Raw genomic sequence first — 27057 nt, 5'->3', positions numbered from 1 at the left:
TATTACTAACTTTACAGGCAAACGGGTAAATTTCCCAGTACAGGCAAAAGCATTGTATAAATATAAGCCCTCCTGACAGATGTTCATAAATAATTAGGTCTTTGTGCTTCTGAACTACTTTGCTTTTTTTCATCTTCTACCCCATTTTTTAGGCAGTGTATTATAGTATAAAGATGAAGGCAACTGTGGTCTGCATATATCCAAATGGCCGGTGTATTTTAAGTCTATCTGTAGGAATAGGAAGAGTACCGCTGCCCCAGGCTGTGATTTTTCCTTCTCCATGCTAAAACCTCAGCAAGGTGTTTATTCAGATGTTCCTGCTGACTTGTAAATGTCTTACTCTGCAGACACCAGAGAACAAAGAAAGAAAATCTATGAAACAAGTAGCCCAAGGACAACTATGTGTTTTTTCCATGATGCCTTAGAGAATTCGACTGTATTCTGGCAATTATTTTTTTTCAATGCAGATTTTTCAAAGAATCATTAAATGTTGTTGTGCTAAAATGCATCAAAGCTGTTAAACAATTTAAAGTGAAAAGAAGTAGCAGTTTTTCACAGTTCCCTGACTTCATTATCTTTGGATTTTCTATCTATGCCTACCATGAGATTTCTTTAATAGCTTCTTCAAAGATCTGTGTTTTAGGAAAAATATATGTTCCCTTCACAGTGTGCCGTATTTTCGATATTGCTGCTAAAAATATAGTAGTACTTATGAAGTTGTAGAAGAACAAAACAGTTAAAATGAATCAAGAACAGGTGTATTCTAATGCTAAAATAAAAAATATATCCACATAAGACTGACTAATATTTTTGCTAGTGTAGAAACTAGCAAAATAATGAACACCCAAACACAAGAAGAAAGGCTATAAAATGGAAAAGCACTCTGCTTGAATAACAGAGTGCCCCTATTTTACAGATGGGAAAACTGGGGCGCGTAGAGAACTTAATTGATTTCCCCAGTGTCACCCTATAAATCATTGATGTGACAAGGCCTAAAGCCGATTCTCTCTGAGAGCTGTGCAGCTAACTCTTTGCCTGACTCTCTTCAATAAACAGATTCTGAAAGCATGTTCTCTTCCATGCAATAATTTATACTTGATGCATGAGAAGCCTGAAGTATGAGCAGATAATGCTATTTGATCTGTATTTTGCAAAAAGCCCTTCCAGATACTCTGTTCTACTTGATCCGCTTCTTTCATAAACAGATTTTGTGTTGCCGCCTTCTTTCCGTGTTCAATCTCCTTTCTCTTTGTGTAACTGAAATGGCATATCCTCTCTCCCAGGTTCTGCATTTATTTCACGCTCTCTTGAGTTTGGATCACATAACTCATCTCAACCTCTCTGAGAGGCTAACCTCTTCTTCACTGAAGCTGGGTCATGAATAATTTCCTAGAAAGTGAGGCATTACCTCTTCTTCAACCCTGGAGCAGAGGGAATATCAGCTGTGAGCAATTATTACCGGTACCAACCATCTAAAAAGGTAAACCTGTGAGTCCTAAAGGCCCCTTCTTAGCAATGGACTCTTCATATGACAGAGGAATTACTACGTGACTTACCAGGCCCCCTCACCTTCCTTGCCTCTGTATTAAGTCCTTGTTTTCTTTTAATCAGTCTCATTCGTCGGTGCCGTTTGTAAATGCTGGACTTCAGCAGTCAGTGTCAGGCTCCTGTTGTGTGAGGATTGCTAGGTACTAGCAGTCGGGAGACTTTCTATCTCTTGCCTTGCCATCTGGCCTTGATAAAAGGACTGAGTTCTTGGTTTGGGAGCATTTTCACTGCCTTTAGAAGGACTTTCGGGTCACTTGTGCCTCATACTCTGGCTTATCTCACTGTACTGTAGCTTGAAGGAATTTGGAGACATGTTTGACAAATTTATTAAATGGTCAGAATTTTTATGACAAAAGTTAAAAGATGTATTTTCTGAGTGCTTCAAATACCAATGTGACCAGTTATCTCATACTACCTGAAGAAATTCTGTCCTTGATTATATGTAACAAATGAAAGGGCAGATATTTCCTTTATCAGAAGCACTCTTCAGAGATGAAGTTTAACAATATTCCTCTAAAAATACAGCAGAAGCTCTACTCTCTCTGCTGGCGTTCAAGCGTAATGGCATATAGCAAAATCCACTATATAAAATGGCAGGGGTTTTGTTGCAAACATGTCTGTAAGCTGTTTTAATCTCTGATCTTGAAAAACAACAAAAAAAAAGCAATATAAGGATATGCCCATCTTCATGTTGAATTAATGATGAAGCTGCTGATAATCACAGTTAAAGTGTTGGTTTGAAGGTTGGGTGGAGTTTCTGTTTGTTCGGACAAAAATTGTTATTCCATGAGTGCTTTAGGCAAGGAGACTCTTTTCATTTAATGATAGGTTTTGAACCAAGTATGTTAGGAGTTGGGAGGTATCTGTTTTATTATTTATACTCATCTAGAATTCTAAGGCTGTGCTGGAAATGTAGGCTTCCCGAGCCATAATCTATTTTCATACTGATGCTTTTTCTAACGCTTGTGATAGGCGTGCTTGTTAATGATAACACACGCAAGTAGTAGATATTCATGTACTATGCCTACGTCGTTTAAATAACAATGCAACAAACAGGAGAGCTAGGGAAAAAGATGACCCTGCCCTAATTGCATAAAACAGATCAAAGTTGCAAAAAGTGATCCTGTAGCATGTGGCAGCGGGCAACATCTGCTGAGTTCAAGGGATTGGTGCAATGGCTTCTGAAGCGTGGCATGGTTTCTTCTCACCACCTCGCCACAGAAATGCTGTCCCCTGCTATAACAGCCTCTCGCTGCCGGCTCCCAGTCTGGCTCACCGAAACCAGTCTGGAATCAGCACAGCCTCCTTTCCTCTCCCATCAGGTGAGGAACGTCCCTGAGCCTGCCCCAAGTTGGTAGAAACTGTGAAAATGTGCGTGGTCAATCACGTTGCTTCTGAGAGTATTCTGAAATTTAAGATCTGACCTTTGGTATCCGAAGCAGTAGATGTACCGTATCCCTAACAACGTGGGAACGTGTTGCTGCTGCACCTGAAGCTGGCAGCGTTCCGTGATCTGCTGAACTAACTGGTGGCAGTGATGAGGGTGGTGAGATTTGCCCTTTAATTCCACAAAACTGGTGCGAAGCCTTCGTGTTGCTAAGTATCGCCATTTTCTGGTTCCAGCCACTCATCAAATCACTAGCGTAGGATGTTTGTAATTGAGCTGTGTTCTAAAATCTTGACATTCAGCTCTGACAATATCAACTTTGTCCAAGCATAAATAAGAAGAGATGATGTCTTTCACTTTTTTGTAGTCTTTAATGAAGAATAGAGACTCTTTAGAAAAAAAAAAAAAAGGTAGTAAGAAGCAATTACATTGGTCTGTTCCTTTTGTTTCAAAGTTCTGCAATTACAAATATTTAAACAAAATTTCCTGTAATTCTCAATTAAATTTGTGCCCAGTTTTCCATCACTGATCATCTTCATTGTAATCCCTGTCAAGTTTCTAGAGCTTGAGAAACCTGATTGTCCCTGAGGTGTTGGTATCATTTTTACTGTAATAGCTAGGAGAGACAGAAGGACTACAGTGCAAACACATGGAGAGTCAGCTGGATGCAGGAGATACTGGCTAAAATTTTATGTTAGTAGAATTGATCAAAATTATTAGTTTATGTGAAGATACGACATTTTTAACCTGGTAAATTGTGGTGCCATTTCTACCACGTCCTTGAGGAGAAAGGAGGAGTCCTAAAATTTTTTAGCCGGGAGCCGCCTTATTTTCAGACAGTAAGCCTGATTCCCATCTCTTTAGTATGCTACAATAAAACTCTAGACCCCATGCTGGCTTTCTTGGCCATTTTTTTTGCTTGTGCAATAAGAAGCATGCATCAGCCCAGACCTGTTCACCAGTACGGCTGATGAACCCAGCTATAGCTATTATGCTAAACAACTTTGTCTTCATAATTGCATGAAAGAGTGTAAAATCTAAATATCATTCTTTTCTCCTGTCTTACAGACCTGTTTTGTGTGATCGCCTCACAGAAACTAGTTTGTGCTCCTCTTGCTGCTTCTGACATAAAGAGATAAAACGCAAACGATGAGAGGCTGATTCTGATCCAGGGTTCTCTTTGGAGAATTCGTAGTTAAAGGGGAGGAGTGACTAAGGTGACCTAGGACTGGCTCATTCTGCGCCCCATCTCAATTGTTTAAAAGGCAATTTAGGGTTAATTACTAGCATTTTGCTGTTTGTGTTGTTGCCTTTACTGGTGTACAGTAGAGAGGTTAGAGGGGTGTAAAAGGGGCATAGATTTTGCAAGTGGAAAACAGTAAGCTTCATTTTTTTCATGGGGACATCACTTTCTCTCCTCCATGCTTGGAGCATCTCGACATGGATGAAACAAAAGCAATGGTTTGTGCTTCCTCTTGCACATATGAGGCGTGTGCACGGAGTCCATTCAGGAGCAGAGCAATTTTTGGGGAAAATAAGAAGAACAATTGTCTCAAGCCAGGTGTGGTAGAAAAGTAAGATAAAATTACACGTTGGGCAATTCAGTAAGAGGTAGGCAGAAGGAAGAAAGGAGCTAGGAGAAATCTTGCTGTGCTTGAGTTTTTAGCCTAAACTTGCTGAAGAGCTTTTCTCGGGAGTGGGAGTATTGTTTAGTCTTACTCAGCTTTTTCATTCAGGTCAGGTGTGGGGAAAGAGTACTCTGAAAGGAGGAAATGCAGACAAGGAAAAAGGGCAGGGTAGGAAAATAAAGTGCTGCATACTACCGACCTTCTGATACAAGCCAAGATTGAATGGAGGCAACAGCAATAACAAATGTACGGATTTTTCTCACAAGTGTTTCCACATAATTTTGGTGTGTTCATATGTCTGCCTTTTGAGAACATTAGAATAGGGGATTGACAGCAGTTATGGGAATACAACAGTGATTTCTGCCTAGTGTGCCCCATTCATTAATACATTTATTTTAAGGAATGGTGATTTGTTTCCTATGCCGCTGATTTTCATCGCGTTTTGACTGTGATTAATTGCAGGTTACATACAAAAGGGAAAGACCATAAATAGAAATTTGAAATAATGTCTTTTCTTTGGAGAATTGTTGTATTTACATGGCACATTCTATTTGTATGTGCAGGCTTTTGTCACAGAGGCATAAGAAGGTCCTCTGTTCTTGAGGTCCCGGCTCACGGCTGTCAACCTCCTTTGAGGATGGTCGGCAAAGACTGTAAAGACAGGCAGAGCCACTCCTTCCTTGACTATTCAAGACTGTGGAGCAATGTGTAAAACCCCCTCTGAATCCCCATTTTCATGTACTCTGAAGACACTTAAATCTAGTCTCTAATCGTTCTTCTTGCCATACCCACACAGAAGGTTAAAAGATCTGTCACACAATTGCTGAAGAATCTTTTTTTTTTTCCCATTACTCTTTTGTTAACAAAGACTTCGTACCATAAGAAGTTTCAGGCCTGTCTAGCTACTGTTTTGTTTAGTGTATGTAGCCAAATCATTCTGTTGGGTTTATTGATAACATAACCAATAGACTTGGTTTGGAATTCGAAACCTGCTAGGTGAGAACATAGTAGTCAGATCAGTGATGTGACATGCACAGAACTGCAGCCAAAATATTGACATCAGGTGTCATTTTTTATGAAAAGCTAGTTTTTTGGAAGGGTTTATAATATGGTCTTAACACCTGCATTAGGGATGATAGCGTGTTTCTTGTTGATCCATCTCAATAATTAATTTCACTTGCAATTAAATTGTATAGCCTGTTTCACTTTTTGTCATGTTAAAATTCGACTACAGCACAGCATGTTGCTGCTTAGGTTGAAAGATTATAGAAACCCCTCGTGTCTTCCAATTTTTAAGTATTTCTTATTGTCTAGGCTAAGTAAGGACTTTTTTAAAGAGAAGGTTGCACACGGTGGTGTAGGTGTTGAAGAGAATGTACAAAGTAGTGAGGCCTTTAATTTAACGTATTTGTTTCTGATGTCATGCTAAAGGTAGTGTGCTGAGGCGTATGTAACAGCACGCAACTGAGATTTCAGTGGTAACTTTATGCATAGCCCTGAGGATTGAGTAGGTTATAAAAGACGTTAGAAAGAAAAACTTAGTCCATCGTCATTTTTTTCTTTTTCTTCTAGAACTGAAGTGATTTATCTTACAATTTTCTTGACCTGATCTCTGTTAACTTCCTTTAATGGATAATAAAGAATTGGTCAGAATGATTATCCTACTATGCTAATGAAGAGGTGCTTCTTTTGGTTACCTTCTTCATATGCGAATAATTGGCATACTGTTTAAAAACTGTAAAACGCATCACGACTAGTTTGACAGGAGTGACTATTAAATTCTAAACAACATGAAGTCACACTACATTTATCACACTTTAATGAATCATTCACTTTGGTCCCTCTGTAAGCCCTTGATGTTATTTGTCATTCAGCACTGTGCCTCTAGAAGTGTCAGCAGTTCTAGGGTCTTACCTTGCCTTAGATTGAAGAAAACCCCTGAAGTGTGTAATGGTTGATCATATATTGGCTACCTTCAAAATAAAATAATATCTTTATCCTATTCTCATTAACATTATCAGCTTCTGATGCTGTTCAGATGCTTTTGTTCGTAGCCTGTGATTCACGTATGCAAAAGGAGTTTTATTAGTCTTTTGAAAAGAAAGCTGATACATATTTATACCCTTTTTTTAACTCTTTGAGTTAGTACCACCATTTTGTATTCTAAGTTAATTAACTTGCAATAATGTTACATTACGTATCTTGTGTGTTGTTAAATGTATTAATACCGCTTTTAGTGGATTTGGGAGAAGAGTTGGGTTTGGGTTTGCGTTCGGGGTCATTCTGGACCTTTGGTTTTTCTGTTTTATCCCACCTGCTCTTCCTTTGTTCTCGGATGAGGTAAACAGAGAACATTGGCTTTAGTTGTAGCATGAGCAGAAAAATTATATTGATATTTTGGAGAGAAGCCCAACTTTTTGGAGCAGTCTTTTTGGTGTATTTGATTAAAAGATACCAGGCTATAGATGTATTCCAAGAGCATCCAGTCTTACTGTGGGGATTCCGGTATCGTGTCAGGGAAGATGCTATTGACTGTTGATTTGTGTCGAGGCTATCTTCACTTTGTCATCTGTGTTCTTGCATCCAGTATTTTCACCTACTCCCAACTTTTTCCTGCTCTCTCCTGCCTGTGAGCAAGCAACGTGCAGTTCTGCCTGCGATTTATTGAAGTTACGCTTATGTTAGGGCTTTTTATTATTCCTGGCAATTCTCTCCAACAGCTGGTGATGCTGAATCTGTGCTGAACACAGTATTAAATCGGTCTGTGCTACATCAGCACCCTTCTGACAGAGCCACTGGTGAGCACTTTTCTTTCCGTAGTGTAGACAAGACTTTAGTCTGAGAAAACAGATTGGTATTGCAAGTTCCTAAAGTAATTTCAGGAGAAGTTATTCGATGGGGTATTTGCCAAGATGATTTATAAATTCTCATATAACTGATACTTCTCTGGGCTTCTGCAGCTGTTAAGAGATCACTGAAACAGGAATTGCATATTGTTGCCTTAGCAACTGCCACTTCATATTGTGCTTAAATCACTTGGAAATATGCAGTGTATCCTAAGGAATTGCTTCCAACAGAACCAGCCAGTCTTAAATAATTGTAAATAATTTCACTGAAGAAGCTGAAAGGATGGCCTTTCCTAACAAAGACCATCATATTTTTAAGCTTGGTAGCCTCACTTCACCACAGGCTTAGCTTGTTAAAAAAAAAACAACAAACAAAGTAAAATTTAAAGACCCCAAATACTTGTTTAGTCATGCCACCAGAATCCATGTGATTGCCAAACTGGCTGGAAGTTGCAAATATTTTTAACAGATTCCTCTAAACTCCGTCTTCCCATTCTAGAAGATGGTGTATTTTCCTATACTTATATTTTAAATGTCAAGTTTCCTTAAGGAAAAAACTAGACTGTCTGTCCAGTTTTTTGGTTGGTTTGTGAACTGTTATGGGTATGAAAGGAAGACCTTAAAATTACTTTACCTACTCAGATGTTTCTCGTTCCTATTTTGAACTGATCTTTTCATTTAGACTTTTTCTGTAGATATTTGCCACAGTTTTATGGGGTTTGGTAGATCATCCGAAAAAAGAGGGGAGAGACTTTTGCCCGTATTCCATGAAGGCAGTTGCGTGAGTGCTCATAGCTCCATGATTGTCTCAAAGAGCAGTTCTGCACAGAGTACTTTACACTGCTATAGCAACTTCCCCAGCTTTGTGGTCACTACTCTGTGAGCTGTGTAACAATCGGAATTGGATTTTGCACGTGTGGAGACAGAGTTTGGGAGAGCACAAGGAAACAGCCAGAGTCCCTTAGCAACATTGTGCTGGATCCAGAATAAAACCCGATTCTGTCGCCTCATCCTTTTACTGCTGAAGCCCAGGTTTACAACAGAAAGATTCAAACGAGAGAGACTGTTTTAAGAGGTAATATATAAATATATCTTTCCCATTTCAGAAAACTTGCTTTCCTTTTATAATATTGTACACAGCTAATAAAATTTAGTAAGGTAATACGGCAGAGTTGTCAACATGCTACTTTTATTACCCCTTTTCTAGGCAATGCGAAGGAGAGACAAGCAAAATGCAAACTTACAGAATTTAAAAGGAATCAGTATTTCGAGGACCAGTTGTCATTTTTAGGTCACCGCTCACATCTCTGAATATAATTTTCATCCGAGCTGCGTGGCAGGGTTTGTATGTGCTGGAAGAAGCTACATTTTCACAGCAGGAGAGCAAATCAAAATGAAGCAGTCGGATGCAGGTGCACAGTAATAGAAAGGATCTATTTACCCTGAAGCGTGAGCAATGGGCCACGAAAGCAGAAACAGTCTACTTCCATCTCTCGCCTCCTCCTCTCCCTATCTTTTCCCTCCCCCATAACTATGCCAACAAATTCATAAGGGGACCAAAGAAAAGGTGTTCACTTGGTTTTAATGAGCTGCATTGCCTGCTGCTGAAGGTCTGAGGCACTTCTCCTTATGCTGATCGTGTTCTATTAGAGCTGGCGCTCTTTAATTTATACCTAATCCTTCCTTCCTGCTTGCACAGCCTCAAGCCATCCTGGAAAATGCTTGACAGAGTTTGTCCTGTGGGCATCTGTTGCCTGTGTCCATTCTGGATTCTTGAATGGCACTGTGGAAAAAGCGGTATGTCTGAAGCACGTGTGCCTAAAACAAAAAAAAAAAAAAAGAAAAAGGAAAAAGCAGTTTGCTGAGATATTATTTTATAAATCATACATTTTATGAAATCCTTTTAAAATAAAATTCCTGCAGCTTTGTTTAAAGATGGCAGTTTAATAACGGTGGTTTGACAAAGCCAGCTGTATTGGTTGACAGTGAAATGAGACACCTTGATGAACGTTGGCTGCTTTTCCCCTGGAATTCCGGAGTTCTCTAGTTAAGAGCTAAGTACTTTCCTACCTGCGAAGACGACCACCCAGTGCTGTTTCCGAGGCTGCAAAACACCTGAGCACTGTAAGTAAGGGGAAAACACTGACTCATAGCAAGTGTGAAATGCTAAAATTTAGCCGCACTGGACGTAAGTACAAAACAGTCCGATACGGATAGTGGGGCCAGGAATATCCACTGTCTTGTAACAGATTTATTTGTAGTTCATACATAGCTCTGGGATCTATGTAAGAGATTGCGAATTTTGTTTTCCTTGCTAATTAGTGGCATTGTAGGACTGAGGCAGCATCGTCTAGGTTGGGGAGGAAGAAGCAGGAATACGTGAAATCCGTGTGGTGAATTCCACCACTTACTCTGAGCCACTGGAGCGGTCAGGTTCTCTCTTTCTTTCCTCGGGTGTAAAATGGGCCAGACACGTGTTGTAAAGATTAATCTGATTGATGCTTGTAAGATGGAAAAGATACAGGACTCTAAATATTAATGTCACTCTGTTGCTGCATTTCTGTACAGGGTTATGCACTCAACGTAAGCTAATAAAAAAGAGGCACCTATCTGTCTGGAATTGGACAGCAGTGGTAGCTGTCTATGCTGTATGCTAGAAAAGTATTTTTATCCTGGCGTAAAAATTGCCATGTTCAGGAGCTGAACAATTTCAGTGCTACTGCTTTCCAATCTCCACATTTAAAGTCCTAACGACTTCATAGAAGACCTCTGAGACAAGTCCGTTCTTTGTCTCCAGTAGTACTGTCAGAACGGGAGAGACGTATACACCCGGAACGTTGGAGGAGCAGTGCTGAAGAGCAGAACAAAAGCAGTACAAAGGACGGTTTGGAAAGAGATGTGTTCTGGTTATCATCAAAATGGGACCATGTCATAAGTTTCTACAAACTTTGTCTTTTTTACAGGGCGGTTGTGCACACCTAGGCTTGTCTGTCCAGAGGGAAAAACACCTACAGTGTATAAATAGAAGGCTTAGAGAATGCTTAATTATAATTTTTGAGAAATTTGGCTTCTAATTACAGGAGGGATTAATGTGATTCATAAAAAATAGGTCCCGCAGTTCTTCTCTGCTTTGTAGGGAAGGACACATCATCTGCATAATTATTAAAATTTATTTTAAATAATTCACAGAATCACAGAATCACTAAGGTTGGAAAAGACCTGTAAGATCATCAAGTCCAACCAAAAAAAAAAAAAAACAAAAAAAAACCAACCAACCAAAACCCAACCCACCCAACACCACACAGCACCGTGCCCTTCAAGCCACATCCCACAATGCCACATCCACATGCTCCTTGAATACCTCCAGGGAGGGTGACTCTACCACCTCCCTGGGCAGCCTGTTCCAATGTTTCACTACTCTTTCAGTAAAGAACTTTTTCCTAATATCCAGCCTGAACCTCCCCTGGCGCAACTTGAGGCCATTTTCTCTAGTCCTGTCACTCGTCACCTGGGAGAAGAGACCAACACCCACCTCACCACAACCCCCTTTCAGGTAGTTGTAGAGAGCGATGAGGTCTCCCCTCAGCCTCCTCTTCTCCAGACTGAACAACCCCAGCTCCCTCAGCCGCTCCTCACAAGACTTGTGCTCCAGACCCCTCACCAGCTTCGTCGCCCTTCTCTGGACACGCTCCAGCACTTCAATGTCCTTCTTGGAGTGAGGGGCCCAAAACTGAACACAGCATTCAAGGTGCGGCCTCACCAGCACTGAGTACAGGGGCACGATCACTTCCCTGCTCCTGCTGCCCACACTGTTTCTGATACAGGCCAGGATGGCGTTGGCCTTCTTGGCCACCTGGGCACACTGCTGGCTCATCTTCAGCCGGTTGTCGATCAACACCCCCAGGTCCTTTTCTGCGGGGGAACTTTCCAGCCACTCGTCCCCAAGCCTGTAGCGTTGCCTGGGGTTGTTGTGGCCGAAGTGTAGAACCCGGCACTTGGCCTTATTGAACTTCATCCGGTTGGCCTCAGCCCATCGATCCAGCCTGTCCAGATCCCTCTGCAGAGCCTTCCTACCCTCCAGCAGATCAACACTCTCTCCCAACTTGGTGTCGTCTGCAAACTTGCTGAGGGGGCACTCGATCTCCTTATCCAGATGATTGATAAATATATTAAACAAGACCGGTCCCAAAACTGAGCCCTGGGGGACTCCGCTTGTGACCGGCTGCCAGCTGGATTTCACCCCATTCACCACAACTCTCTGGGCTCGGCCATCCAGCCAGTTTTTTACCCAGCGAAGAGTGTACCTGTCTAAACCACGAGCCGCCAGCTTCTCCAGGAGAATACTGTGGGGAACAGTGTCAAAGGCTTTGCTGAAGTCCAGGTAGACAACATCAACAGCCTTCCCCTCATCCACTAGGCGGGTCACCTGGTCATAGAAGGAGATCAGGTTGGTCAAGCAGGACCTGCCTTTCATGAACCCGTGCTGGCTGGGCCTGATCCCTGGGTTATCCTGCACGTGTCCCGTGAGCGCCCTCAAGATGAGCCTCTCCATAACCTTCCCTGGCACCGAGGTCAGGCTGACAGGCCTGTAGTTCCCCGGATCCTCCTTCCGACCCTTCTTGTAGATGGGCGTCACGTTGGCAAGCCTCCAGTCGTCCGGGACCTCCCCTGTTAACCAGGACTGTTGATAAATGATGGAGAGCGGCTTGGCAAGCTCCTCCGCCAGCTCCCTCAGCACCCTTGGGTGGATGCCATCAGGCCCCATAGACTTGTGAGTGTCCAGGTGGCATAGCAGGTCGTTAACTGCTTCCTCCTGGATCATGGGGAGCCTATTTTGCTCTCCATCCCTGTCATCCAGCTCAGGGAGATGGATACCCTGAGGATACCTGGTGTGGCTGTTAAAGACTGAGGCAAAGAAGGCATTAAGTACCTCAGCCTTTTCCTCATCCTTCGTGACAATGTTCCCTTCCGCATCCAGTAGAGGATGGAGATCCTCCTTGGCTCTCTTTTTGTTGTTAATGTATTTATAGAAGCTTTTTTTGTTGTCCCTCACGACCGTGGCCAGCCTGAGCTCTAGCTGGGCTTTTGCCTTCCTAATTCCCTCTCTGCATGACCTAACGAGGTCCTTGTATTCTTCTTCACTTGCCTGCCCTTTCTTCCAGAGGTGGTAAGTTCTCTTTTTTTCCCCGAGCCTCAGCAAAAGCTCCCTGTTCAGCCAGGCTGGTCAAATTAGACGACAACTGAAAAATGGGGAGAGAAGTACGCCAAAATTGATGAAGAATGAACACCTTCTAAACTACTTTTTCTTAAACTTTGGTATACTTAGTAAAGGTCAAAATATGCTTGTTTACCAAAAATATTCTGTGCCTCAGAATAATCTGCTAAAACATACACCCATAAATTGTGACAGTGTGTACGTTTTATTGCCTGCTTTATGATGTATTTAAATAACAAATAAAGGAAAGCAGCTTTTTGTGTGGCTTCCAAGCCTTGTACTAAGTACGCTCCACAATGTTGGGCGTCAGAATCCGAGCCAGCCTCCTTCAACACAAATGGAGAGATGCTCATCGATTCCACTGTGAATTGAACACACCCTGAGAGGAGTCTCTAAATCAGTGGAGATGGCTGGATGTGCAGTGTGCCGCCTTCTAGGGTAAAAGTATAGAAATACAGTGCTTATTAATATTTTTTTTTTTTTAGCCAAACACAGACTCTTAAAAACAAAACTAGCAAAATTCAGATAAAAGAACAATAAGGAAACGGTGAGAAAGATCATGTGCCACGTGCTCTGGCTGTAATAAGTAATGAATCAAACTGGAACAATTACAGCTCTCATTAACTAAAAAAAAAATAAATATTAGGAGCATATATTATCTGAGTATAATTACAGCAGGCCGTTGTTGATGTTACATAGCAATATTCTATCAAAGTATGTAAACAAGTCCTGTCTTTTGCACCCATACTAGTGTAGAATTTAAAAATCAGTCTTCTGCTTTATGTGATTCAGTCAGTTTTGGTTGAAAAAAAAAGCGTAATTTGACTGCAGCCAAGAAGGATGTTTGATGTTTCTTACTGTTCGTTCATTTTAGAAAATCCACCAGCTGAAAAAACTGCTTTTTATGGTATTCGGTAAAGGAAACACTGAGTTACAGAATTATCATGTGAGAATTTCCTGTAGGATAAATGAAAATTAAATAAAAGTTCAGAAGTGATTTGATTACTAATTCTGAGATTTACGAACTGCCTGGCAACTGTTGCAGTGTAGGAAGTGATGGGACCAGCAGTGTTTGTTGCGTTATTTTTGGTGAAAATAAATTCTCCTTGTGTAAATTGTGTGACCAGTTCGTCTTGGGATGGGGGAGGTTGCCAGGCAAGTTTTTTGCTATCATTCATTATTTTCATCCTATCCTCCATAAAGAAGAAAAATCCTGGTTCCAAACTGAGATGCCAGGGCTGAGTTTCCTCAGTTCCAGATGCTTTGTCAGAATTGTAGTTCCCTCAGAGCTGGAACTCATGCATACCTGTGGAAGCAGATGAAAGAATAGGAATAAAAATAAGATATGGAATTACTTCTGCTGGTACATGCCTGAAAAAAATCATCAAAGGTTATTATGATTATGACTGTTATTAGATATCGTGTCTGGTTTCTGCATATTTAAATTCTTTCTGAGAGAGGTGAAACAGGCACTTAGAGATCCCAGGGGAATAATTGCAGAAATGATGACATATTCCACTTCTTGAACAAATTTCAATACCAAAGCTGCATTCTGCGTACTTACATTTCTTCTTAATTATACTTGGATGCAGGATAGATAGTCATTTTCTGTCTTACAAATGCGTGTAGCCAATTAGTCTTGTAGATCATGAATACCCAATGGCCTAACTCATTAAATGGAATTTTCCTTTCCTGTTGTTAGGGCAAAAGAGTCTGCAAATAGCTGAATACAGTCTTTCTCTGTGAAGCTCAGCCTTGGCCAAGGCTACAAATCCAGTAACTTGAGGCAGTGAACAATTACTGGGTTTACTTCTGCTCCTTACAGTATGCCATCTTAGTCTTGGGAGTGTGTGTGTGTACGTATTGTAAATTGGGATAGGCAGTTCAGCTCCTCTGCTCTTCTGGTACTCAATTTTAATGCCACAGTTTTGACACTATGTGACGAATTTAGTCTTGGGATTTCCTCCTATTCCCGAGACGTTCTGAGCCCAGCAGCTCTGTCTGGCCCCCGGAGACATGGACACCTGAGCTCTTCTTGCTCGTGGAAGCAAAGATATGAAAAGCTGGCAATACGTTTTTGAAGAAACCACTGTTTATATCAAATGATCAAACACAGATATTGTTTTCTTCTTCCCTCTGATTTTTTTTTCCTGTTATTGTTATTTTTTTGTATATCATGCTTGCCGTTCTGTCATCTGAGAGCATGAAGGTAACGCATGTAGCTTAGACCACCTCGCAGGCAGGATTCGTAGCGACGATGAAGGCAGAACGTTATGACCAGAGAGAACCGGGGAACAAGACGACAATTGAGAAATGAGTTACAGCCCCGGGTTTGCTAAGTTATGGTATTGGTAAATAATAAATACGGTGGGAGGACATGACTTGGTGATTGGCCTTGGTGCTTTTCAGTGAAACCATGTTTCCCCAAGGGTGAGTGTTGGTTATCTAACGTTTCGTCCTCCTCTTTTTCATAATATTGCATGCCATCTGAGACTTTGGTACTGTAGAGCTACAGCAGATACTGGCTTGTGATTTTAAAAGCTATGGTCTTAAATATTATAGAAACAGCAAAACGTGTCCATTCGGGGGAAATGTTGCCTGTAATCTTATTACTGCATAGTCATCTCCTTCTTGACATGTATTTGTGAAACTCCTTTGGGGATTTGAATTGAATAACTGTTTTCTTGAAAGAAAAAAAATTTCCCTTTACTGTTTAGGGGAATGGTAAACTGTTACTCTGGATGTAGATTACTAAAATTTGAGTATGTTGTATCTGTTGTTATTCGTAATTGCAGACTTCCCAGAGAAACAACTCTTAAACATCTCTTAAAAGTATGCAAACATATACATCTTTTCTACTATCAGGATTCTGTTACTGGGTCTGTAACTCGGGGCTTGTGCCCCATCTGCTGTGTACCCCACAGTTGTGGTCCTGGGGAATTAACTGCCTTTGGGGAGATGAGCTGGGTGCTCGCTGTCTCCCCTGCTCTCCAGGGTTTACTTTGGGAATACTCCACGTATGTGCACAGGGAAGGGAGGGCAAGAGTTATTCCATGAAGTCTTTCTGTTTGGCGAGTGGAGAATTATATATGTATCTCGTGTGTGTATATATATGCATATATAGAGTATATATATACACACTGTATTGTAGATGTGATATTGCTGTTCTTATTTCTTCATGTTCTTTTTTCTGCTATTGACTCTTAGAGAAAATCCTAATCTTCTCCTTTACTGCTTGTACCTTAAAGAATCAAAACATTATTAGCTGATCTGCACCTTCTTGCTGCTTCACATGGACCTTATGATGGAGGCTTTAAAACTCCTACGTAACAGTTGCCCCTAGGATGTGGTAGAAGTCTTTCAGGGAGGGGGCCGGGTCTTGAAGGCAGCTTTGCTCCCAGATATTAAAAGTCTGGAGTAAAATGTGAAACCGTTTTTGATTCTCAAAATAGTGGCAGCAATAAAAGCAGTGAGTAAATTTAACTCGCTAGACAGTTGTAATTTGCAGAATGCATTTGTCAAATAGTTTGGAAAGAATCCAGGGCACATTTAGATGAAAAAAAATAGAGATGGGCTCAGACTAAAAATGTGAGCTAAATGTCCTCCAAGGTTTGCAGAAATTAGTCTGTAAACTTTATTACACAATTCAGTAATGGACAAAATCAAAAGGTGCCGTGCGGGGCATTTTGAACTTTGGGGCAAGTCAGATTTTGTTTCATATCTACTTGGCAACTAAATGCGACTGGTTTGTCTTGGGGTCTTCCATTTACCTACTTGTAAAACCGGTGCTTCCTTTAAATTGTGTTAGTGCGTTTGGAAGTTGGGAGATGTGACTGATACACTGGGCTTTTAGCACCGTGTTTATTTGGCCTTTAATATCGCTGCGTCTGTGAGTTGTTAAAAACTCTTCTTCACCGAGTCTTTGTAAGATGCAGTGTTGACTCCACTGTCGTGGAAATCAATGCGATCTCGTGAGTACAGCTCAGTTCAGTCACCAAGACGGGAAAAAGAGATGCCCTATCATTGTAAATAACAAGGGTGGCATTTAAAAAAAGGAAGGCAAATAAGATGAGCTTGATGGCATCGGTAAGTCACGCAGTGGGCTGTAGTTCCCTGCTTCTCTCAGAGGCTGTTTTATTTGTCATAGGGCTGTTGGGGCGGGAGGTGTGAGCCTTTTTGTGATTGATTGCAGAATTTTATGCTGAAGGGGAGTTTTTTTCATTAGTTGGATGAAGCCGTAACGGACTCTGTGCACATCTAACTTTATTATTTGTTATTGTGTTAATAAGTAAAAATCAGTTTATATTTCTGAACTGGATTTTCATCTTAAGCCATTACAGAACCGCAGTTTTCGCCCTCAGTTCTGACTTTTAAGCCTGTAAGTTTTAGACAGTTTGAACGAGGGCATTCTCTGCCCCGCTTTCTTGCTGCCACAGAATTTCCTCGGAGGATTTGATTATTTCTGCTAAGAGCGTCTGTTTGTAATTGCAGTTCTTTTCTGAGTGTAATTCATTATTTTTGTTTTCTGAGTGATCTCTCTTGCCTTCTATTTTCCAGGTTGGTGAGAGGCAGAGGGTTCTGGTAACAGAAGAGTCCTTTGATGCCAATTACTATGTTGCTCACAATCCTTTCTATGAGCAGGTACGGTTAAATGAACAAAATAACATCTTTTTGTTTTAGCTTTGCTTTCTGATAATCTTAGCAACACAGTGTGCCACAGTGCAAAAACCAAAGAAATAAGAACGTTTTCCAGGAAAGGTGTGACCATCAAGTCTTGTTTATGAGAAATTTTGTTTCTGTGTTGTAATACAATTTACCTGAAATTATGTTAAGAAATACACAGTGGCTCTTTGAGTATACAACATGAGGAGGATACGTGCTATATATCCAAATAATGTTGAATGGTTTAAGCAGCTATTAATTATTGCAGTAATTTTAATTTCTGTGTCTCCAAAGCATTGTTTTCTGAATAGTTGAATCTTGATAACTTCCATACATCTTTCAGAAAATCCTTTCAGGCAATGCACTTTGCAAAAAAATAATTTGAAACAATAGGAAGGGTGAGAAACTTCTTTAGATTGCTCTTCAGCCTCATATATGTTGTATTTCCTTCTACGTACTTTCTATAAATGAATTCTTCCCACACGGAAACGTTATCTTTGAGCTAGGAAGGAAGTGCAGCATCTATTTCACAAAATTATTATTTTTGCTCAAAAGCAGATGGCTTGCTGAAAACCTGTAAAACTGGCTTTTCTGAGTCATCGTGATTTCATTCTGGTTTTGCCTTTGCCTTGTTCTCCGTCTTGTTGCACTGAGCTGTCTACAGTTTGTTTTCGCTACCTTTCGTTATTCACTTCTCTGAACCTGGAGAGGCTGTTGGTGATGGCTGTGCTTATATAGTCCCCCATAGTGCTTTCTTCTGGTTCTGGGTTATGTTACAGCCTTTATTTATTTAATTTTGCTTAGTGGTAAGTAACATTACTGCTCTTGAAATATTTGTTTCTATTATGTATATGGTTAACTAACTATTTTTTCCTCAGTTTCTTTTTTTTTTTAATAAATATCTTTTTTTTTGTTTTGTTACATCTCTAACCTCTGTCTAAGTCTTACATATCGCTGTTCCTTGCTTTTATAGCTTATCGGTCAGATTTGCGTTTTCCATATAGATATTAGAAAGATATTGCTTGAGGCTTTTTAGTGTTCAATGCTTGTTTTATGAAAGTCTCATTAATTAAAGGAGAAGCAGTATGTGCTAAAAAAAAGGGTTGATGTTTTATGGGGTGTTTGTACAGCATTTAATACAGCTCCTGGTTGGGACTAGTAAAGAATACACGAAATACAAATAATACCATAGGGCATAATTTTAAATTTTATTATGGAAGAAATACCTTCCATTATTGAAATTTGTCTTTTCCCTAAAATCTTATGTGCAGCATGTTTGACAAGGGTAATATCCTACTGTTCGCCCAGGTAAGCACAAGCCTTGGTGCTAGTGACTAATTTTAATAGCAGTGAATTTAATGATAGTAAATTGAAAACCACTCTTGAGTCACTAAATATCGTACTATACTTTGGAAGCTGAAGCTCAGAGTCCTGGTGTAGTCTTCTGTTAACTCAAATAGTTATCAAACCCATTCTCTCTTCACTAAGCTCAGCTATATTAAGCGAGTTTGCTATTAGAGGCACATCGATAGAGCTACACTGACAGCCTTCCCGGTGGAACTGCCGCGGATGTTTGTGGAGGCTTTGGTGATGTGGTTTAAGACAGTTCATTGAAGAAAGTCGTCTGAACCGACCAAAGGGTGTTTTGCCAGAACAACAGTCAAGATGAGGGTTTCTGCTGGTATAACTGTTTCTTAGAAATATGGCTGGGGATTTTTTCCTGACAAATACTTATATCAGAAAAATGTATGAGCGTACGCCAAGCCTGGCCGCTTGGTTGTTTGCGGTACCTCCCAGATATTTTAATTTAACTTCTTTCTTTTTCCAAAGTAGTGGTCACATACACGTCTGTCCCTGAGGATTTATATTTAGTGTCTGCCATTTCGCATATGGAGATACCAAGATTTACAGAGGTCAGAGGCCCAGTGATACTTAGTTACCTACTTTTCACAGAATCACAGAATCACTAAGGTTGGAAAAGACCTGTAAGATCATCAAGTCCAACCATCAACCCAACCCCACCATGCCCACTAAACCATGTCCCACAGTGCCACACGTTCCTTGAACACCTCCAGGGATGGTGACTCCACCACCTCCCTGGGCAGCCTGTTCCAATGTCTGACAACCCTTTTGGTGAAGAAATTTTTCCTAATATCCAGCCTGAACCTCCCCTGGTGCAACTTGAGGCTGTTTCCTCTTGTCCTGTCGCTGGTCACTTGGGAGAAGAGACCAACACCAACCTCACCGCAACCCCCTTTCAGGTAGTTGTAGAGAGTGATGAGGTCTCCCCTCAGCCTCCTCTTCTCCAGGCTGAACAACCCCAGCTCCCTCAGCCGCTCCTGAGATGAATTCTGTGGGAAGAACTGTGATCTAGTCACATTGTAATACCGTCTCAGCATTAGGATCTTGGCTTTGTGTTTCCCACTTAGTTCCAATTCGTCTCAGCTTGCCCATCTCTGAAGGGCAAAGGTGCCTGCTTTTCTTGGAAGGTGCTTAGGAAGCTCAGCAGAATCCTAGGATCTGGAAACTCCTACAGTCATGAATGCCTTGAGCCTTCAGGGAAAAAAGGAAACTACGGGTGACGATTTCCTCCAAGTGGGACGACCAGCACTTGTGATAGGTGAAAACGGAGACGCACTGTTTGGCAACAGAATGCTCTCTAAATGTGGTTGCCACAGAGTTTTTCTCTGAAAGTCCTCCGCACATGTTGTCTAAAAATCAAGGCATTTTAAGGCGTTTCAGTTTCAGCATCCAAAAATCAAGATATACGTATGTGCTCATCACCTTTGAAAAGCTTGCATTTGCGTGTGGATGAGCTTCAAGTAAATGTGATTAAATAAGTCCCTGTGATTCAGTTTATCAGTGTTTAATTGGGAAATGACTCTGCTTTTCTTTTTAACTGCTTCTCCTTTTTTAGAGCCTTTTTATGCCATTTGTTCTTCCAGCAAAAAATGTTGCTCCTGTACGTGGAGCTCTTTCTTTTGTAACGTGCGTGATCTAGGAACATCTGTCATGTGGTGTCTTTTTTGTGAAGTTCTTACGGCATTGTCTGATATCATGGTTGCGCAAATTCAGGAAAGGGTGGCATTAGTTGCTGACCCAAGAAACCCACTCATCCATTTTTACAGGCATTCATTGTCAATCCTGCGTCTCAGCTGCAAAGGACCTGCGCAATCAAAGTAAGGGCTTGCGCAAACAGAAACAAGGGCATCATTTCTGTCCTGAAGCGTTTACAGACTCAAACCCTTTTTTTTTTTTTAAGTCATATCATGGGATAGATATGAAAATAGGAAGCTTTACAGTAGTCTATTAGAACTGTGTAGCGCAAGGGCCCTTGGGATCTGTTTGGGTCTGGATTCAAATGTTGCAACTCAAGCCCAACTTTCTCATCAATCAAAAAATTGACGGAATCAGTTGGAACTGAAAAGAGCTGAGCTAACACTGCAAAGCTCTTGAGGAATGCAAGCTGGAAATGTTACTGGTCAAGTGTGTCGGGGCTATGATGTATGCTGGTGACTAAAATTTTAAAGTTTTAGGATTTATTCTGGTGTTTATCAAAAATCTGTTTTCTGGGTGGAAGCTGGAGATACTGATATCCTTGGCGGTATTTACTAATGATGTCTTTATCTTTGTTTGAAAGGTTCTTGTGCCAAAGGATCCTCTGTTAATGGGTAAGATGGTAGAAGTGAGTATTTATGAAGCTGGGAAACATTTTATGAAGGGGCAACCAGTGTCAGATGCCAGAGTTTACACTGCATCCATCACCAGACCGTTAGCAAAAGGAGAAGTTTCTGGTTTAACAGAGGTGAGTAAAAGGCATTTTCTGCTTTACTACGCTGGTGAAACAGCAGCTGTTCAAGCATAATGATTCCATGCTATCTGTTATCATTTTATAGTTCCTCTTTTATGTATGCGTGAAGCTTTAATCTTTCATGACAGATTGAAATCTGAATTTAAAAGATGTTTTTGCTGATGCCCATAGCTTTACTTTGCTGACTGTAGAGGCGATAATATGCTTGTTTCTTGTTCCAGGGTGCAAGATGAGGAAAGAATCTGTTTATTTTGCTTTACAAAGCTGTTTTAAAAAATGTGTATTGATTATATGTCTGTTAAAACAGGTCAAAATTGGGTTCAGAGATTCAAAATTAATTGATGGGTAGAGGTACGGAATATTTGCAATATATTTTGGAAAAAGGTCAACATCTGATCTAGTCATGTAAAGAAAATGAAACTCTCTTAAAAAGAGATCTGATCCTTATTTTACACCTCAGTAGATATGGCTGTTAGCCAGGTATTCTCATACATTTCATGGAGCTCTAGTTGTAAAAACTGATGGAGTGTGAAATGAAAATGTGTATCACATTTCTAAGCATCATTTGATGTCCTTTCTCCAGCACTGTTGTTAGGATCTCCAAAAATATGTAGCCATAGTTTAGCACATGGAAGAAGGATAACTGGCAGTTTATCAGCCACCTTGCTGCTTTTACAGTAAATTGTTGACAAGTATTAAAGCATATATGCATCCTTGTTAAAGTTCTAAGTAGTCATATTTAAAAGAAGTAATCAATGCATGCCTTATGTGACTAGCGTTGAGCTAAGCTACTTGGTCTCTTGAATAAACCTGGCTATGGAAACGTAGAGCAACAATAATGCACCTACTGTGGAGTGTTTGGCAGGTCATGAAACTTCAGCACAAACGCATTGCTAAACTCTCCTTTGAATACTGTCTGTGGTATGTGTATATTGGCCTGATAAGGGTCTATGAGAGGAAAAAACAGCCAAACCCCTCAAATTGTCTGATTGGACTATGTAGCTATTTAAACGCATCTGATTTTTTTGTTGGAACATTTTTTTAATAATCTGCTGGAACAGAACCAAGCCTGTCATTAAAGTGAGTACGTGCTGCCAGAAGCTTGTAGCATGGGAACAAGCAAGCAGGCTGTTGACTGAAATTTTGTATGTTAAAAATGAGAGATAAAATTATTAAAACAGAGCATACTGATAATTTCTATAAGAACTCATTGAGATGTACAGATCTGCTCCTGCCTTTTGAGTAGATACGAACAAGTACCTGGAACGCCCAAGTAAATGGCTACAGCAAGCAAATGATAAGGCAAATTGTTTTTCATTACTTTTGTGGCTGCCAGTGCTCCTTCAAGGGAGTATCTTACTTATGTTTGGTCCACTGGACGTGTTAGGAACTTTCGCTTTCTGGAAAAAAACTAGAATCTCAATGCTTCAGTAGATGGGACATCTTTTGTACAGGGAAGCTATCGCCGAAAGCTTTTAATCACGCTTGGCCAACGTGTAATATGTAGAACGTGAACTGAAATTGTTAGTGGGAAGTTCCTCCTGAAAAATCATGTGTAAGTGGCAAATCAGGAATTCTCTTTAGGTTCCCAGGAAAAAAAGTCAGTTTGTCACAAAAGTCAGCGTTGGTTTTTGGCTGGGTGAAGGACACCCTTTGTGTTGTTTGGTTGGACTGCTGGGAAACGTTTCCTGCTAGATGCGTTTGAGACATGTCATTCTAATCAAAGATGCTTATGGGCAAGATAAAAGGGACAACGTATGGCATATGACCTTTTATATAGCTTGTTACGTGCCCAGGTGGCAGGTTGAGGAAAGAAGGAGACAACTCAGAACCCCCTCAAAAGTAGCCAAAGATCTTGGATCTTCAACATGATCCCAAGGGTCTCCACCAGGTTTTCAAAAGGGTAGCATGCAGAACTAAAACCTCGGATGACTTTTATGTTAAGACAAAATATGAAACTGTATCATGGAGAGAAGGAAGAGTTACCTAAAATAGGTTATAAAAGCAAAAAATGAAAACGAATGTGGCCCTTTCACTTTCTCCTTCCCACTTTGCACACAAATGAGCAAGAATTGGGGCCTGCTTTCCATTCCCAGGCTGGAAAGGATGGGTGGCCGGCTGCCAGGTGACTCTTTAAAGCCCAGGCACGTTTCTGCCGCTCAGCACGGCTGTCCTCTGGGCAGAAGCTCGCTCAGGCACCGACCGGCATCCGGTAGCTCAGTGAGATTCTAGCGGACCTCGAGTCTCACCCTGTCAGTGGCATGGCTTCCTCTCAACTCCTTTATGTTTGCTGGTCCATGAAGAGATCCAGTTCGAAGAAGCACGCAAATTTAAATGTAGCTCGAGGCAATCTAAATCAGAAGACTGTGATAATGGGCTGTACTGCAGTAAAACATTTATATGCCTCAGTCCATTCCCATCCAACAAAGCGCTTGGCTCTTTCCTAATGGCGGTGTCAATTACTGGGGCTGCTGTGCACACCTTACAGTTGAGCATGTTGCTCAAGTACTGTGGTGAAGAGGGGTGGATTGTTGAGTCAGGGCTGTAACGGGGTCGTAGACAGTCTGCAGCGGTTATAAAGATGCTATTTTTGTAGTGTATCCTAGGCATCACTCGCTATAATGAACAGTATTTTCGCTAGCTTGCATAGGACACAATAAAAGATGTTTCAAAATACATCACAGCTGTACTTCTCTCTAACGAGGAATGTTCAGAGAGAAAGTGAAAGCTTTCAAAACTGTACAGTTTTTAAGGAAATTAATCATATGGCTAAAAAAATAAAGTTATAAAATTTTAGCGCACTGTAATGTGAGGATGTCAAAGTAAGCCACAAACCCACCCTAAGAAAGAAGAAACTTCTATAAGTGCTGTGATGAGGAATACCTCCAAAGGATCAGAGCTTACCTGCAATTGTGTTCTCTCTTTCTCATCTGCTACATGTCCCTCAATATTTTTTTCTGACAAGTTCTGAGGGAGCACCACAAGCAGCATGGTGTGTTTGAAGGAACAATTGTGGACCTTTTTTTTTTTACCCTTTTGACCCCATGGCTGGGGTGACAAATTGGTCTAAGGAAATACAAGAAGTAGGTCACCAACTGGAATCAACAGATTTGACTGGAAAAGAGCGAATGCAAAATGTCACACAAGGGACAATTTACAGACTCCATAAAATATTCACGCATTGTATGTCTGTGCCAAATAAGAAGCAGACAAATATTGATAGAATTCAGTCAGGATATTTCTAGCATATCTTTTTATCATGCTTTTTCAATATATGAAAAACACACCTAATACGTATATCCATTAATGCATTAATGATGTGGAATTTCTTAGCAGTTAATATTCTCTAAGGAAAAAAGGGGGACTAAGTAGATGGGCTTAGAATAAGGTCTTGGCATTGAATAACATTAGGCTCTGTGACAGAAGTTGGGACAGGAAGGACAGAGGAGTGTTGGAGTCAGCGGCTCAGGTTAAAAAGCTGTCAAAGCTATCAGACTTACTGATTGTCATGGATGTATTAAGCATTAAAATGCATGTGTATTTGCCAAGATTTTTTTTTTTTTAATTCAGCATGAATTTTTTACAAAAGCCACTCAAAAGTGAATGATGTCTCCCAGTTGCGCAATTTTACAAGAGGGCTATTTTGGGGGGCAAAAACATTTGGAAATTTCAATTAACTCAGAAATTTGAATCTACTATAGATTTATTTTGGTTTAAAATGTGCAGTTGCTGATTCAGTAATAGAACAATGTTTAGAAGATGTATAACCGAGGATATATAGGTGAAAGTTGAACTCGATAAAGCATGAACACATGTGTAAAGGCATTTTTGGATTCGGTTCTAGCGAATCTAACATAGGATATATGTGGAAAGGGCATTAAAAAGTATTGACGGTGACATTAAAAATGATCATTCAGACAAAACAGGCATATCCTGAGTTACTAACTGCAATTACAGATAACAGTGAATGAATATTTCAAAGCTTTGATCAAGAATTAGTTCTACTAAGTTTCAAGGGAAAAAAACGAGATGTAAATGTGGTAGAAGTGATATCCTCCATTGAGGTAGACTTGGAGTTGACAAAGCATTAAGGATGTACTTCAGCATTTTGAGATTCGGTAAAGCAATTCAGCATGTCCGCTGTGTTCTTAAGCGCTCTGGTAAACTAGTCTGTGAGATTTTGGGGTTGGGGTTTGCAATGCACATAGTACTGAGTACATTGTCACTGGATAGGAAATATTTTTGAAAAGTCAGCAGTGTGTGTCAGTGGTCTGAATGTCATTTAATTTTAAAATAACATTTTAATATTTTTATTAATTTCATTGGGCCATCTTTAGGGATCTTGACAGTTTCTCAGCAGCATAAAGTAAAATACCTAATAAATATAACCTGTTTACAGACAAATGCTTGCCCAAACCTAATCATTGGGGGGGGTGGGTTGGGGGGGTGGTGAGAATCTGCAACAATATGATCTCTTGTTAGAAACGGAAATCGAGTATGTTGTGCTTCTGTACTCCAAAAATAATTCTAGTTATTTACGTATGTTCTGTGACTAGAGGGAAAAAACATATTGCAAGATGAGAAATAGATGAAGAAGAGACCAAAGGACTGAGGGATAAAAATAAAAGGCTGGCTACCTGCCAGAATTGTAATGCATTGCCAAAATCAAAGCCCTGTAAGCCTGAGGGCCTTTGGTGGGAAATTTTAATCAGATGGCAAATTAAGGTGAGAAAAAAATAATTTTAAGAGGCTATTCAATTAGGTAGTCATGATTATTTTATATTCATAATTCCTGTTTCTGTAACGCATCTGTGACTGACTTTTTTTTCAAACAAATATAGGTACATCTTTCTCTCAGTTACCTGTTTTCCATTGTTGTAGGTGATAACATTCTCCATGTCTAACACTTCCCTGCGAAGGACTCCTGTCGGCAGTCCCCATTTGCAGGGTCTCCTTTTCTGAGTCTGGGGTCTTGATGCACATCTCTATGGTTCCCAGGCCATGGGAAGATCTGGAGTTGGCCCATTAAGCTAATAGTTATTCCAGTCGTTGGGATCTTCGGAGGAAATGAGGAGTGAGCCACTGATTTTCAGTTCGCAAGGAATTGCTTGGTCAGTCTGCTTGTTCCTTTTGCTCTCCATCCTGCCTTCATTTTTTGCAGTAGGTTATTGTAGCGTTGTATTTCTGGATACTAGTGAAGAAGCTTTATGCTCCTGGTTTCCCAGTTAGCCACAAGTATTTTCGAGTTACCTTAGCAAAAGATGACCTCTAAACATTACCCGGACTTTATTCTGATGTTAGGAAGCAGGAAAGATGCATATATCAAACACTTCTTTATAGCCTGCCAGAAAGAAGAATCAACAAAGCATAGCTTAAAGGGAACTCTCTGATCTTGGGTAGAAAGGATGCTTCACTTGCAGGCAAAATAAAATGGAGGAGGGGGAAGAAAGTATCTTCTGCTGGAACGAAAATGAAAGAAGTCATGGCAGAATTGAGCTCTCCATATTGGAAACTTCCTTCAAGGATTTGGAAAGAAATGTGGAAGATGTGCATAAAACTGAAGTAATTATTAAGCACAGTTTTTACATACACTGGCATTTCAAAGTGGTGGAAAACTTGGTACCTGAACAGGAGCTAGAGATTAGAGATTTAAGGAAAAAAGAGAATGAGGAAGCAAATTTTGGATCAAAAAATGGCATAGAGGTGCGAGGAGAGGAATCTTTCATAAAATTACAGAAGCAGAAGACGTAGAAAGTATGAGAAATGCTAATGAAAGATCAGCATTTCCAAAGAAGATAAAGTAAAATAAAATACACCTTTTACCTCTCTTGGAAAGCTACTTTGCAAAGGGATCTTTGCATCACGATGTCCAAGAAGGGGCAGTTTGCGAAATATGTGGGGACGTTTCTATTTAAGATAAATATACTGACAAAAAAGGAACATTTTCTATGTAAAATAGT

General features: G+C 40.4%; 1 protein-coding gene across 1 annotated transcript in view; it reads left to right on the top strand.

Moving 5' to 3' along the window:
- Positions 1–27057, top strand: part of CDKAL1 (CDK5 regulatory subunit associated protein 1 like 1) — a 440756-nt gene that overhangs the window by 394532 nt on the left and 19167 nt on the right. The window contains exons 14-15 of the mRNA XM_059815360.1: positions 17182–17265; positions 20927–21091. Coding sequence (XP_059671343.1) covers positions 17182–17265; positions 20927–21091 — 249 coding nt within the window. The remainder of the gene's footprint in view (positions 1–17181; positions 17266–20926; positions 21092–27057) is intronic.

This window comes from Gavia stellata, chromosome 3 (genome assembly GCF_030936135.1).
Source record: "Gavia stellata isolate bGavSte3 chromosome 3, bGavSte3.hap2, whole genome shotgun sequence".
NCBI classification, from domain to species: domain Eukaryota; kingdom Metazoa; phylum Chordata; class Aves; order Gaviiformes; family Gaviidae; genus Gavia; species Gavia stellata.
The sequence above is the reverse complement of the archived record's forward strand: the minus strand, read 5'-3'. Positions and strand labels throughout refer to the sequence as shown.